The following is a 15,717-nucleotide window of genomic DNA, read 5'->3' as shown; positions in this document are numbered from 1 at the left end:
TTTGAACCCCATTCTACACACTGCTAACCTTATGCCTAACCTTAAACCTAAATTAAGATCAGAAATGTACATTTTTGTTTTCATGACATGTTACGATAGGCCTGTAGACAATTTAGACTTTGTGACTGGGTTTTCTAATAACCAGAGAGGCTGGGGGGAGGAGTTTACTCCAAGTACCTGTGCACAGGTGAAAGTGAAAGTTGTGTCTCAGTATAGGCCTGAGGTGTAGATTGTTCTGTAAAACGTGTAGAAATGCACATATAGTGACTATTAGAGTGGTTGTGGATTTAAATCAACTATTTTGAATGTGAAGTGGAGGACGTGAAGACCAGTAAAGGTAAGAGGAGATCTCAGTATATTTCACTTTCCAAACTAGACACAACAGTCCTGTTTTAAAACAATGAGGACTGGAGAAAGAGGAAGTGATGTTTGTATCTGTGCGATTGAGCAAAAGAGAGAATTTGGTGAATGGTAATGATGTAAATATGAATGTTTTCTCTTTTTATTGCAGTTAAAATGGCAGAGTCCAGAGTTCATAGTAAGTTACCATGCTATAATTAATGATGAACTTTTCCTTCATGTATTTGGGAGAACAGAACTAAACCAACTATTGAAAATGAAATGTGTTTGTGGTTTTATTTGTCTTTATGTGTAAATGTGTGTCTGGATGAAATGTGTTTGTAACATGAGGAGTTGTAGCTGAGTTTGTGTCTGTGAGAAACAGCTCTACTGCTCCACAGTGACCTCTCCCTCCAAACATCTCTTTATTATAGAACCCATTTAATCCAGTCGGACACAATATGGAAGAAAATCAACCTTTTGTACTTTACTGGCTCTAGAGAAGTTAAAGTTGTACATATCAACGAATAAGTTGGGCTCCTGAGTGGCGCAGCGGTTTAAGGCACTGCATCTCAGAGCAAGAAGAATCTCTACAGACTCTGGTTCAATTCCAGGCTGTATCACAACCGCCCATGATTGGGAGTCCCAAAGGGGGGAGCACAATTGGTCCAGCATCGTTCGGGGTTGGCTGTCATTCTAAATAAGAATTTGTTCTGAACTGACTTGCCTCGTTAAATATATAAAATATGTATCCAGAGCAATTAGGATTAAGTGCCTTGCTCAAGGGCATATCAACAAATGTTTTCCTAGTTTCCTCAGGGATTCAAACCAGCGACGTTTCGGTTACTGGCCCAATGCTCTTAAGTGTTAGGCTACCTGCCAAACATGTCTGACTAATGGGAAAATACAGTGCCTCTAATTTATTCTATATATTTAGTCATAGCAGATCCTTTTCTTTCTTCAGTAGATTTAAGTTGAGTTCGGTTCAGGATTTACTTGTTCTAAATGATGTTACAGATGATTTTACCATTATCGATTACCTTTACTGATGTTTAAATCAGAGATACTTACTGTAAAACATCATATTTTGTTATTTCAGGGGGAATTGGCCATGTATAGACCCATAAACTGAATTAGTATAATAATTGAAATGATATTTAATGTGATTAGGTTTGTTTAGTGTCTCTTGCACAATGGTAGACCTGGTTAGTATGAATGTTGAGGCTTGGACACTGGGGTAGACCTGGTTAGTATGAATGTTGAGGCTTGGACACTGGGGTAGACCTGTTTTATATGAGTATGCCCATGGATTTCCCTGGTTTATAATGGGGTGTAGGGATACACAAGGTTCATACAGGTAATGGGGCTGGATGGACGTCTATTGCCCAATCAAATCCTTTCTGGCAACAACGTTTGTGGTAGAAACAAGAGATTGGGGCTGGGTCACATGTGTTATACCACTGTAATATTAGTTTATCTATGAAATGATTAGTGTATACAGGTCAGAGGTCACAGGACTAAAACATGCCGATAACAGGGTTGTGGTGTGCAGTGAATAGCTGGATATAGGTTACTGTTGGTGACTTGGGGAATACAGGCCTAAGGAAAGTGGGTAACAGGACTGAGATAGGAAAGTAACAGGGATGAGGTGTATTGGCAAAGGAACTGGGGTCTTGAGTAACACACAGGTCATTTAGGGCCAGGATATGCCTGTATCTGTACTTGAGTGTATAGATTTGAGGGTATTGTCATGGGTGTTAGGGTTAGGGCATGGGGGTAGCAGGGCTGGGGTGTGTGGGTCATTGAGTTTAGGTGTGTGGGTAAGTGGACTGAGGTATATAGATATTGAGGTTGAGGAATAGGGGTAAATATCTGTTCATGTTATTATAGACAGAGCACTCTGTCACAATTGTGACCAAGAATAAAATATACTTTTAAATAAAAATAAAAAATCTAAATGGATGACATGTTAGGCTTACTAGTGGCATAAGATTAGCATAGTGGCATGTCTGGGAAAGATGTGGGAACAAATGGGATAATATCATTCTAGATTGTAGCATCACATTCTTCTTTAACATATATACTTTCCTTCAAATGAATATGTCTGTCTGGGATTGTGGGGGTTGTATTTTAGAATTGACATGGTCCTGGTTGTTGTATGTCTATTGTAGTTTTTAATTCAGCTGTGTTTATAAATGTACTGAGAGGATTTGTGTTCCTGACACAGATGATGTCATTAAACATGAAATGTTCTCTCTTTCTGAACAGATCAGTTTAAACTCACCTCAGAAGACAATGTGAGGGCTGATGTTGGTGAAGAGGTCACCCTACCCTGTCACCTCTCACCTGACACCAGTGCTGTTGCCACGACGATCAGGTGGTTTAAAGGGACAGAGTGTATTTACCTGTATCAGAATGGCCAGGTGACAGAGACTAGTGGCTATGAGGGCAGAGTGAGTCTGATCACCCAGGAGCTGGAGAGAGGCAACGTGTCTCTGAGGCTGAGAGACTTCAGGAGGTCAGATACAGGAGACTACGTATGTCAGGTCATCCATGGAGAACAGAAGGAGGAGGCTGCAGTGGGTTTAAGGGTCAGAGGTAAGTGTTCTAGAAGTCCAGTAATGTTTCTAAACACCTAAACAACAACAATAACAACCAGTCTCTTTCCCTGTACAGAACACTTGTACTTTCTCATGTAGGTAGGAGTTCATAGTAGGAGTTACAGATGAATAGACTAGATTCATTCTGAATATCAACTAGTTACAATGCATATTACCATCACTCTGAGCTTTGAGCTGGTCCTAAAGCATTAGAACCATTCCAACATTACTGTCACGTCCCTTGATTGTCATTAGTAATGAATGTGATGAACACTCATTCCCCTCTGATGTATACCACATCACTATGGTATATGAGAGGATAATGTGACAGATGGTGATTTGAAGGTAATGATAATGACTAATACATTCTGTTTTACATGATCATTATTCATGTCTCTCCATCTTGGATAATGGATGATCAGGAGGTGGTGAGTAATTACTGTTTTGTCTGTTTTGTTTATTGACAACCAATAACACAAGACAAAGAACAGACCAGAGTGTTAATCTGATACTATAAAAACGACAGGCCTTGTGAACAGCAGTGTGTCTTCTTCAAGGCTACAAATTAAATCAGTTTCTTTACATTAATCAATACTCTCCCCAAATGTTCTCAAGATAGGTTGGATTAAGATGTATAGATGTTCTTCAAATTATCCAGAATTTTCATATCATAGATCTCCCACAAAATATCTGCCATAGAGGTCAACATTTCAGAGGGGTTGAGTGAAATGCGGAAGACACATTTCAGTTGAATACATTCAGCTGGACAACTGACTAGGTATCTCTCTTTCCTTTCCCTTTTACAAAGCCCTCCATCAGTATGTCTGCCATAGAGGTCAATATTTCACATAGTCCTCCCACAACATATCTGCCATAGAGGTCAATATTTCACATAGTTCTCCCACAATATATCTGCCATAGAGCTCAACAATTCACACACCAAAATTAAAATAGAATCAGCTTGAATTTAGCTTGATGTCTTATTATGAAGCATTCAGTCATTCTCAGACTGCTCACATAGTAGTGCTGCTTACACCCCTTTCCCTAGATGTACATTAGTAATGAATGTGATGAACAGTCATTCCAATATGATGTGTGGTATTTCATTCAATTATGTAATGAGACAGAAATTCAATGAACAATAATAACTAATGCATTCTGTTTTACATGATCATTATTCATGACTCTCCTTCTTGGATAATGGATGATCAGTACAAGGTGACTAATTACTTATTTGTCTGTTTTGTTTATTGACAACCAATAACACACGACAAAGAACAGACCAGAGTGTTAATCTGATACTATAAAAACTACAGGCCTTGTGAATAGCAGTGTGTCTTCTTCAAAGCTACAAATTAAATCAGTTTCTTTACATTTATCAATTCTCTCCCCAAATGTTCTCAAGGTAGGTTGGATTAAGATGTATAGATGTTCATCAAATTATCCAGAATTTTCATATCATAGATCTCCCACAACATATCTGCCATTCAGGTCAACATTTCCCATAGTCCTCCCTCTATATAATCTGCCAAAGAGATCAACATTTCACATAGTTCTCCCACAATATATCTGCCAAAGAGGTCAACATTTCACATAGTTCTCCCACAATATATCTGCTATAGAGGTCAACATTTCACAAAGTCCTCCCACAATATATCTGCCAAAGAGGTCAACATTTCACATAGTTCTCCCACAATATATCTGCTATAGAGGTCAACATTTCACATATTCCTTCCACAATATATCTGCTATAGAGCTCAACATTTCACACTCCAAAATTAACATGTAATCAGTTTGAATTCAGTTTGTTGTCCTAGTATGAATCATTCTGTGATGTTTAGACTGTTCCAATAGTAGTACTGCTTACACCCCTTTCCCTAGATGTACATTAGTAATGAATGTGATGAACAGTCATTCCAATATGATGTATGGTATTTCATAAAATGTTGTAATGAGGCAGAAATTCAATTAATAATTATAACTAATGCATTCTGTTTTACATGATCATTATTCATGTCTCTCCATCTTGGATAATGGATGATCAGTACAAGGTGACTAATTACTTATTTGTCTGTTTTGTTTATTGACAACCAATAACACAAGACAAAGAACAGACCAGAGTGTTAAAGTTATACTATAAAAACTACAGGCCTTGTGAATAGCAGTGTGCCTTCTTCAAGGCTACAAATTAAATCAGTTTCTTTACATTTATCAGTTCTCTCCCCAAATGTTCTCAAGGTAGGTTGGATTAAGATGTATAGATGTTCATCAAATTATCCAGAATTTTCATATCATAGATCTCCCACAACATATCTGCCATTCAGGTCAACATTTCCCATAGTCCTCCCTCTATATAATCTGCCAAAGAGATCAACATTTCACATAGTTCTCCCACAATATATCTGCCAAAGAGGTCAACATTTCACATAGTTCTCCCACAATATATCTGCTATAGAGGTCAACATTTCACAAAGTCCTCCCACAATATATCTGCCAAAGAGGTCAACATTTCACATAGTTCTCCCACAATATATCTGCTATAGAGGTCAACATTTCACATATTCCTTCCACAATATATCTGCTATAGAGCTCAACATTTCACACTCCAAAATTAACATGTAATCAGTTTGAATTCAGTTTGTTGTCCTAGTATGAATCATTCTGTGATGTTTAGACTGTTCCAATAGTAGTACTGCTTACATTCCTTTCCCTAGATGTACATTAGTAATGAATGTGATGAACAGTCATTCCAATATGATGTATGGTATTTCATAAAATGTTGTAATGAGGCAGAAATTCAATTAATAATTATAACTAATGCATTCTGTTTTACATGATCATTATTCATGTCTCTCCATCTTGGATAATGGATGATCAGTACAAGGTGACTAATTACTTATTTGTCTGTTTTGTTTATTGACAACCAATAACACAAGACAAAGAACAGACCAGAGTGTTAAAATGATACTATAAAAACTACAGGCCTTGTGAATAGCAGTGTGTCTTCTTCAAGGCTACAAATTAAATCAGTTTCTTTACATTTATCAATTCTCTCCCCAAATGTTCTCAAGGTAGGTTGGATTAAGATGTATAGATGTTCATCAAATTATCCAGAATTTTCATATCATAGATCTCCCACAACATATCTGCCATTCAGGTCAACATTTCCCATAGTCCTGCCTCTATATAATCTGCCAAAGAGATCAACATTTCACATAGTTCTCCCACAATATATCTTCCAAAGAGGTCAACATTTCACATAGTCAACATTCACATAGTCCTCCCACAATATATCTGCCAAAGAGGTCAACATTTCACATAGTTCTCCCACAATATATCTGCTATAGAGGTCAACATTTCACATATTCCTTCCACAATATATCTGCTATAGAGCTCAACATTTCACACTCCAAAATTAACATGTAATCAGTTTGAATTCAGTTTGTTGTCCTAGTATGAATCATTCTGTGATGTTTAGACTGTTCCAATAGTAGTACTGCTTACATTCCTTTCCCTAGATGTACATTAGTAATGAATGTGATGAACAGTCATTCCAATATGATGTATGGTATTTCATAAAATGTTGTAATGAGGCAGAAATTCAATTAATAATTATAACTAATGCATTCTGTTTTACATGATCATTATTCATGTCTCTCCATCTTGGATAATGGATGATCAGTTTCACGTGAGTAATTACTTATTTGTCTGTTTTGTTTATTTACTACCAATAACACAAGACAAAGAACAGACCAGAGTGTTCATCTGATACTATAAAGAAGTACAGGCCTTGTGAACAGCAGTGTGTCTTCAAGGCTACAAATTAAATCAGTTTCTTTACAATTATCAATACTCTCCCCAAATGTTGTCAAGGTAGGTTGGATTAAGATGTATAGATGTTCTTCAAATTATCCAGAATTTTCATATCATAGATCTCACACAAAATATCTGCCAAAGAGGTCAACATTTCACATAGTTCTCCCACAATATATCTGCTATAGAGGTCAACATTTCAGAGGGGTTGAGTTAAATGCGGAAGACACATTTCAGTTGAATACATTCAGTTGGACAACTGACTAGGTATCCCCCTTTCCTTTCCCTTTTACAAAGCCCTCCATCAGTATGTCTGCCATTGAGGTCAATATTTCACATAGTTCTCCCACAATATATCTGCCATAGAGGTCAACATTTCACATAGTTCTCCCACAATATATCTGCCATAGAGTTCAACATTTCACATAGTTCTCCCACAATATATCTGCCATAGAGGTCAATATTTCACATAGTCCTCCCACAATATATCTGCCATAGAGCTCAACATTTCACACTCCAAAATTAACATGTAATCAGTTTGAATTCAGTTTGTTGTCCTAGTATGAATCATTCTGTGATGTTTAGACTGTTCCAATAGTAGTACTGCTTACATCCCTTTCCCTAGATGTACATTAGTAATGAATGTGATGAACAGTCATTCCAATATGATGTATGGTATTTCTGTTATGCTGGTGAATGAGGACCCAAAAGCGACGTAATAGAAACAGAGTCTTTATTCCAGTCTTAAACAAACAATAATTCTCCTGGATATTATCAAAGGTAAATCCAAAACAGGAAACTGAAATCCTCTCGTCAGTAGAGAGGAACGACTGGAGACGCGACCACAGACTGCAGGTCGCTTCAGGAAGGCACAGGCCGTAGCTGACATAGACACCTGCTCACACGCAGCATCTGAAGAAGGCAAAAACACGACAGGGCGGAACAAGGACACAGAACAGCAAACATCAAACAAGAATCCGACAAGGACAGAAGCGGAAAACAGAGGGAGAAATAGGGACTCTAATCAGAGGGCAAAATAGGGGACAGGTGTGAAAGAGTAAATGAGGTCGTTAGGAGAATGAGAAACAGCTGGGAGCAGGAACGGAACGATAGAGAGAGAGAGCGAGAGAGGGAGAGAGGGAGGGGGAGAGAGAGGGATAGAAAGAGGGAAAGAACCTAATAAGACCAGCAGAGGGAAGCACAGGGACAAGACATGATGATCAATGACAAAACATGACAATTTCATTAAATTATGTAATGAGACAGAAATTCAATGAATAATAATAACTAATGCATTCTGTTTTACATGATCATTAATCATGACTCTCCATCTTGGATAATGGATGATCAGATCAACGTGAGTAATTACTTATTTGTCTGTTTTGTTTATTGACAACCAATAACACGAGACAAAGACCAGACCAGAGTGTTAATCTGATACTATAAAAACTACAGGCCTTGTGAACAGCAGTGTGTCTTCTTCAAGGCTACAAATTAAATCAGTTTCTTTACATTTATCAATTCTCTCCCCAAATGTTCTCAAGGTAGGTTGGATTAAGATGTATAGATGTTCATCAAATTATCCAGAATTTTCATATCATAGATCTCCCACAACATATCTGCCATTCAGGTCAACATTTCCCATAGTCCTGCCTCTATATAATCTGCCAAAGAGATCAACATTTCACATAGTTCTCCCACAATATATCTTCCAAAGAGGTCAACATTTCACATAGTCAACATTCACATAGTCCTCCCACAATATATCTGCCAAAGAGGTCAACATTTCACATAGTCCTCCCAAAATATATCTGCCATAGAGCTCAATTTATCACTCTCCAAATTTAACATACAATTAGCTTGAATTCATTTTCATGTCCCAGTATGAATCATTCTGTGATGTTTAGACTGTTCCAATAGTAGCACTGCTTACATCCCTTTCCCTAGATATACATTAGTAATGAATGTGATGAACAGTCATTCCAATATGATGTATGGTATTTCATTAAATTATGTAATGAGACAGAAATTCAATGAACAATTATAACTAATTGATTCTGTTTTACATGATCATTATTCATGACTCTCCATCTTGGATAATGGATGATCAGTACAACGTGAGTAATTACTTATTTTTCTGTTTTGTTTATTGACTACCAAAATCACAAGACAAATAACAGACCAGAGTGTTAATCTGATACTATAAAAACTACAGGCCTTGTGAACAGCAGAGTCTTCTTCAAGGCTACAAAATAAATCAGTTTCTTTACATTTATCAATTCTCTCCCCAAATGTTCTCAAGGTAGGTTGGATTATGATGTATAGATGTTCTTCAAATTATCCAGAAATCTCATATCACAGATCTCCCACAATATATCTGCTATAGAGCTCAACATTTCAGAGGGGTTGAGTGAAATGCGGAAGACACATTTCAGTTGAATACATTCAGTTGGACAACTGACTAGGTATCCCCCTTTCCTTTCCCTTTTACAAAGTTCTCCCACAATATATCTGCCATAGAGCTCAATTTATCACACTCCAAAATGAACATAGAATCAGCTTGAATTCAGTTTGATGTCCTAGTATGAAGCATTCTGTGATGTTTAGACTGTTCCAATAGTAGCACTGCTTACATCCCTTTCCCTAGATGTACATTAGTAATGAATGTGATGAACAGTCAATATGATGTATGGTATTTAATTAAATTATGTAATGAGACAGAAATTCAATGAACAATAATAACTAATGCATTCTGTTTTACATCATCATTATTCATGACTCTCCATCTTGGATAATGGAATGTCAGGTTTGGGTGAGTAATTACTTATTTGTCTGTTTTGTTTATTGACAACCAATAACACAAGACAAAGAACAGACCAGAGTGTTAATCTGATACTATAAAAACTACAGGCCTTGTGAACAGCAGTGTGTCTTCTTCAAGGCTACAAATTAAATCAGTTTCTTTACATTTATCAATACTCTCCCGAAATGTTCTCAAGGTAGGTTGGATTGAGATGTATAGATGTTCTTCAAATTATACAGCATTTATTTACCATGGCCCTCTCACAATATATCTGCTATAGAGCTTAACATTTCACACACCAAAATTAACATGGAATTGGCTTGATTTCAGTTTGATGTCCTAGTATGAAGCATTCTGTGATGTTTAGACTGTTCCATTAGTAGCACTGCTTACATCCCTTTCCCTAGATGTACATTAGTAATGATTGTGATGAACAGTCATTCCAATATAATGTATGGTATTTCATTAAATGATTTAATGAGACTGAAATTCAATTAACAATAATAACTAATGCATTCTGTTTTACATGATCATTATTCATGACTCTCCATCTTGGATAATGAATGATCAGTATTAGGTGAGTAATTACTTATTTGTCTGTTTTGTTTATTGACAACCAATAACACAAGACAAAGAACAGACCAGTGTTAATCTGATACTATAAAAACTACAGGCCTTGTGAACAGCAGTGTGTCTTCTTCAAGGCTACAAGTTAAATCAATTTCTTTACATGTATCAGTACTCTCCCAAAATGTTCTCAAGGTAGTGTCACGGTCATCGTTAGGTGCAAGAGAGGACCAAGGCGCAGCGTGATATAAATACATCTTCTTTTTAATAGAAGAAGAAACGAACACGAACACTAATACAAACTAGACAAAACAACAAACGACCGTGAAGCTATCAAATGAAAGTGCAGACACAAGCAACTAACGTCAAAACATAGACAATTACCCACAACCAACCTAATGCCTATGGTTGCCTAAAATATGGCTCCCAATCAGAGACAACGATAGACAGCTGTCTCTAATTGAGAACCAATCCAGGCAACCATAGACTTACATAAACACCTACACTGAACAGAACCCCATGAACTCTACAAAACCCCCTAGACAATACAAACACCCCGGACTAGACAAAAACACACAAACTTCCCCCATGTCACACCCATACCTAACAAAAATAATAAAGAAAACAAAGATAACTAAGGCCAGGGCGTGACAGGTAGGTTGGATAAAGATGTATAGATGTTCTTCAAATTATCCAGAATTTTCAAGTCATAGATCTCCCACAAAATATCTGTCATAGAGCTCAACATTTCACATAGTTCTCCCACAATATATCTGCTATAGAGGTCAACATTTCAGAGGGGTTGAGTTAAATGCGGAAGACACATTTCAGTTGAATACATTCAGTTGGACAACTGACTAGGTATCCCCCTTCCCTTTCCCTTTTACAAAGCCCTCCATCAGTATATCTGCCATAGAGGTCAATATTTCACATAGTTCTCCCACAATATATCTGCCATAGAGGTCAATATTTCACATAGTCCTCCCACAATATATCTGGCATAGAGGTCAACATTTCACACATCAAAATGAACATGGAATCAGCTTGAATTCATTTTGATTTCCTAGTATGAATCATTCTGTGATGTTTAGACTGTTCCAATATTAGCACTGCTTACATCCCTTTCCCTAGATGTACATTAGTGATGAATGTGATGAACAGTCATTCCTATATGATGTATGGTATTTAATTAAATTATGTAATGAGACAGAAATTCAATGAACAATAATAACTAATGCATTCTGTTTTACATGATCATTATTCATGACTCTCCATCTTGGATAATGGATGATCAGGATCAGGTGAGTAATTACTTATTTGTCTGTTTTGTTTATTGACAACCAATAACACAAGACAAAGAACAGACCAGCGTGTTAATCTGATACTATAAAAACGACAGGCCTTGTGAACAGCAGTGTGTCTTTTTCAAGGCTACAAATTAAATCAGTTTCTTTACATTTATCAATACTCTCCCCAAATGTTCTCAAGGTAGGTTGGATTAAGATGTATAGATGTTCTTCAAATCATCCAGAATTTTCAAGTCATAGATCTCCCACATAATATCTGCCGTAGAGGTTAATATTTCACATAATCCTCCCACAATATATCTGCCATGGACATCAATATTTCACACACCGAAATGAAAATAGAATCAGCTTGAATTTAGCTTGATGTCTTATTATGAAGCATTCAGTCATTCTCAGACTGCTCACATAGTAGTGCTGCTTACATCCCTTTCCCTAGATGTACATTAGTAAGGAATGTGATGAACAGTCATTCCAATATGATGTATGGTATTTCATTAAATTATGGAATGAGACAGAAATTCAATGAACAATAATTACTAATGCATTCTGTTTTACATGATCATTATTCATGACCCTCCATCTTGGATAATGGATGATCAGGATGGGGTGAGTAATTACTGTCGTGACTTTGGCTATGCCGGATTAAGTGATATGACATGCTATTCTATAAAATCCTTTCTCCGTAATTAATATTACCTGATTGAGCTAATCATGTAAATGTAATTAACTAGAGAGTCGGGGCACCACGAAATAATATTTATAGAGCTGTTATCTTCTGAATAAACTCTTAAAGACCTAGTAATATTTTACATCAATAGCAGTCAATATTAATCGTCACCTTAATTCAGTCTCATCTGAAAGTTGTAAATTCTTGGTTATCTTCACGAACCCTGGCTAACAAGTTGAATCATCAATACAAAATTTGGTTTAATTCTTTATTTACTAAATACCTAACTAATCACACAGAATTACATATACAAAGAATGAATCATACTTTGATTACAAATTACGTCATAAAGGAAAACGTCCCTAGCGGGCGGAACAGATATGACAGCTGGTTACACAAAAGAAAAGGGGCTGGGTTTGAATGAAAGAGCGGGAAGACTGAGGGACAAAGGTAGAAGCTGTGCTATCGTAAATACAGTATCTTATGCATTCTAAATTACCGCCCATTTGGAAAAGGAAAATGCAATACATATTTACTCTGAGCTGCGCTTCGGTAGGTTGGTGGTAGATTGAAGGCCGTGTTGCCCAACAGAGTCCTTTGTCCTTTGAAGAATGTCTCTGGTGGTCACTGGATACGTTGTAGTAACGTCGTTGTGTGGTAGATGGGATACTCTGTCTGTCCTTTCCTATCCCTCGTTTGCAGCTGCTGTTGCTAACTCAACGGCTAGGAGGTATCACTTCTGTAGTGAATTAGAGTTCAAAGTTCATACCATTCGCAACCAAAGCTCACTCTGAGGTTGGCTTAGTTCTGTAGTTGACATGTTCGTCCTTTTAACGCAGAGGCTGCAGACCTCACGGACTTGGAACAGGAGGTTACATTTTCGTCAAGGGCTTATATAGTGGAGGGAGAAAAGGGGTGTGTTTCATAGTTTACAACCTATGTCTCTTCACGTGGGCGGGCCGCTGAGTCGGGCCTAATTCACTCATGAAAACCCAATTCTCACATTTTAGAAGCTAAAATCACATTTCATCCCATCACGAATAATTTCATATTCAAACATTTAAATTGAACAACAATTCCATGTGAATCCGATAACTGTGATGTGTAGACTTTCCACTGTAGAGTTTATGTCATCTTATCATTGATGAGAATGTCTCAGATGACAACCGAACTGAAATCATATTCATTAAGTACCACCGTATATGTTCAACTGGTCGGATTACCAGAATATAGTTCATTTCCCCCCACCTTCTGATGTTCCCAGAATCTCTATGTTAACCAAGGGGTTTTCAAATGTAACATCAGTAGGGTAGAGAGAGGAAAAAGGGGGAAAGAGGTATTTATGACTGTCATAAACCTACCCCCAGGCCAACGTCATGACAGTCCCCCCATGTTGGGTTCAATCTTGCGAATAAACTGCATTTTGCAAACCAACATAAAAATTACCGTGGGTTGTCCTGTTTGTGGACCATCGTCGTGGTCCCCATCTGGTGGTCGACCCGGGTAGGGTTTCTGCGAATGAAGTCCGCTCCATGGCTGGACAGCAGATGTCCAGATTGGGAGCGCCGTTGCAGTCCCCCCTCTGGTGGTCGACCCGGTTAGGGTGTCTGCAAATGAAGAAGTCCGCTCCATGGCTGGGCAGCGGATGTCCGGATTGGGAGCGCCGTTCCGGACCCGTCGTCTGGTCGTCCAGACAGGAAGATCTGGGCAGTAACTTAGGCAGATGTTAACAACGCACACACTCATGAAATATATCATTACATTTCCTCCCAAATGAGCAGCGTTGTGGCACTAACTGATAGTTGTATGGGGAAGTTGTTTATGGCTCTATCACTTTCTACGTGCCGAAGAAAATGAAACAAAATGAATGAAAGCATAAACAAAACAAAATATAGTTATGCCACCTTAATCATCTAATTGGACTGTATTCCATCTACGTCCATGGTCTTGGCAAAATGACCCTATCATGGCACTGTCTAATGTCATATTTAGGGCTTTCTTAATTTGCGGGGTGTTGCTTAGGGTACTATCCTAAGTTGATAACTATATGATAAGTCTACAGCTGTAAGGCACTAGTTTTGGGCAGTCTACAGGGATGACCTACGGACTTCTGAGAAGAAAACTGGTGAGTGCTGTAGCTGTAGAGTTAAAGGCCTCAAAATAAATGTTCAACTTTACTAAGGCTGGTATTTTGCTTGGACCCTTAAGTGATCCTAGCATAAATCCTAATTGGATGTTCCGTTGTGCATGTGCGTTTATGCTTACACAAGCGCACCTGTCAAGGGAAGGAAACCAAGTATCCTAGCAGATTACAACTTGTTCAGAATGAGTCTGATGTAGTCAGGTAATTTTCAGGTCAATGCCTGGAGGTCAGTCAGAATTGGTGTGAGGGAGTCTGTAGTGGTTTTACTACCAGTCACTGTCTTCCACTATTGTAGTGGCGGTAGGTATGAAGAAGTCTACTTCATAGCTATGTTATCCACGGAGGAGCTAACCTCATGACGGAAGTACTCTCTAAGTATTGGACCAGTCATACGTGGTGTGATCATGGTTCATGACTTCTAATAACTTTTCTCCTGAACGGAGGGTTCTATTTATTAGTGGCGTGTGTAACCATTGGAAGAGTGCAATGGAGATTCCCTTCCCCGTGTTGCACTCTGACTCCTATGTCGCTGTTATCAAAAGCAATTTAACTTGTGAGGTTACTAATCCTCTTACTGAGTGTTGCTGGACTGACTGTGGTATTGGTACTGGTACTCAAGGGGTCCAGTTGTCCTACCGATTTATTCTGAAATGTTATCCTACAGGAATACATGATTAGAGCATTTTCCTAGTTGTCTTGTAGTGACTACTACACATGGCAAGGAATGATTATTGTTGCCATTTGTTTTGGAGGTGGACAAGTCCACTGGACTTCCTTTACGACCAGTGTGGTACACCTCAGTACTATCTTAGATGTGTTCTAAGATAATCCCCGTCTAGGGGCCTGTCTGCTCCTCACTGTTCTCAAAGGGGAGTTTACAACTAGATTTGATTTCTACTCTGGCGGCCTCGTACGGTGTTGTCCATAGTCTCAACCCCCCCACCGGCCTCGATAAGGCTCATCATGGGTCTGGGCTACTATTCCCCCCCGTTGTGTCCCGGGAACCCCCCACCAGCATGTGGTGTTGGTATCCAAGGCACAAAAGAAAGGTTCGGACCCTATGTACGAGTTGTCAGTGGCCGCGTTATTATGAGAATGGCTGTAACTTTTCAACCAAATCTCCTGGTGTTTGTGCTTCAACACCCTCAGTGGCTGTCGAGGTCTGTCAGTCACCACCGCGTCCGCGTGTGGCAACCTCTTCAGTACCTGCAAACTGAGACGAGGATATCGGTCTGTGATATCTCAAAGTCTTTCACCAGTGGGAGTCATTGGGTCAGTTGCTGGACTGACGCCATTAGTGTCATTGTAAGGGTTGACAGTCCCCCACAAAGCGGAAGGTGTGTCATCGGAAGCAGAGTATACTCTGCGCATCAGTGTTTTTCTTGCTGCGACGGCCGCAGTGCTTGCGGAAGTGTCCGAAGGGCAAGAGAAGTTAATCTCAACTACCGTATTGCATGACTGCAAGGAGGAGGGAAGTT

At 38.5% G+C, this 15,717-nt stretch overlaps 1 protein-coding gene across 1 annotated transcript in view; it reads left to right on the top strand.

Annotated features, from left to right (window-relative positions):
- The first annotated feature begins 516 nt into the window (after positions 1-516).
- The window catches only part of LOC120050119 (trichohyalin-like), a 31,316-nt gene continuing 16,115 nt past the window's right edge, over positions 517-15,717 (top strand). The window contains exons 1-2 of the mRNA XM_038996771.1: positions 517-538; positions 2,608-2,937. Of these exons, the coding sequence (XP_038852699.1) occupies positions 517-538; positions 2,608-2,937 (352 nt within the window). The remainder of the gene's footprint in view (positions 539-2,607; positions 2,938-15,717) is intronic.

This window comes from Salvelinus namaycush, chromosome 1 (assembly GCF_016432855.1).
Source record: "Salvelinus namaycush isolate Seneca chromosome 1, SaNama_1.0, whole genome shotgun sequence".
NCBI lineage: Eukaryota > Metazoa > Chordata > Actinopteri > Salmoniformes > Salmonidae > Salvelinus > Salvelinus namaycush.
Note: the sequence above shows the minus strand (reverse complement) of the source record. Positions and strands in the feature narration are given on the sequence as shown.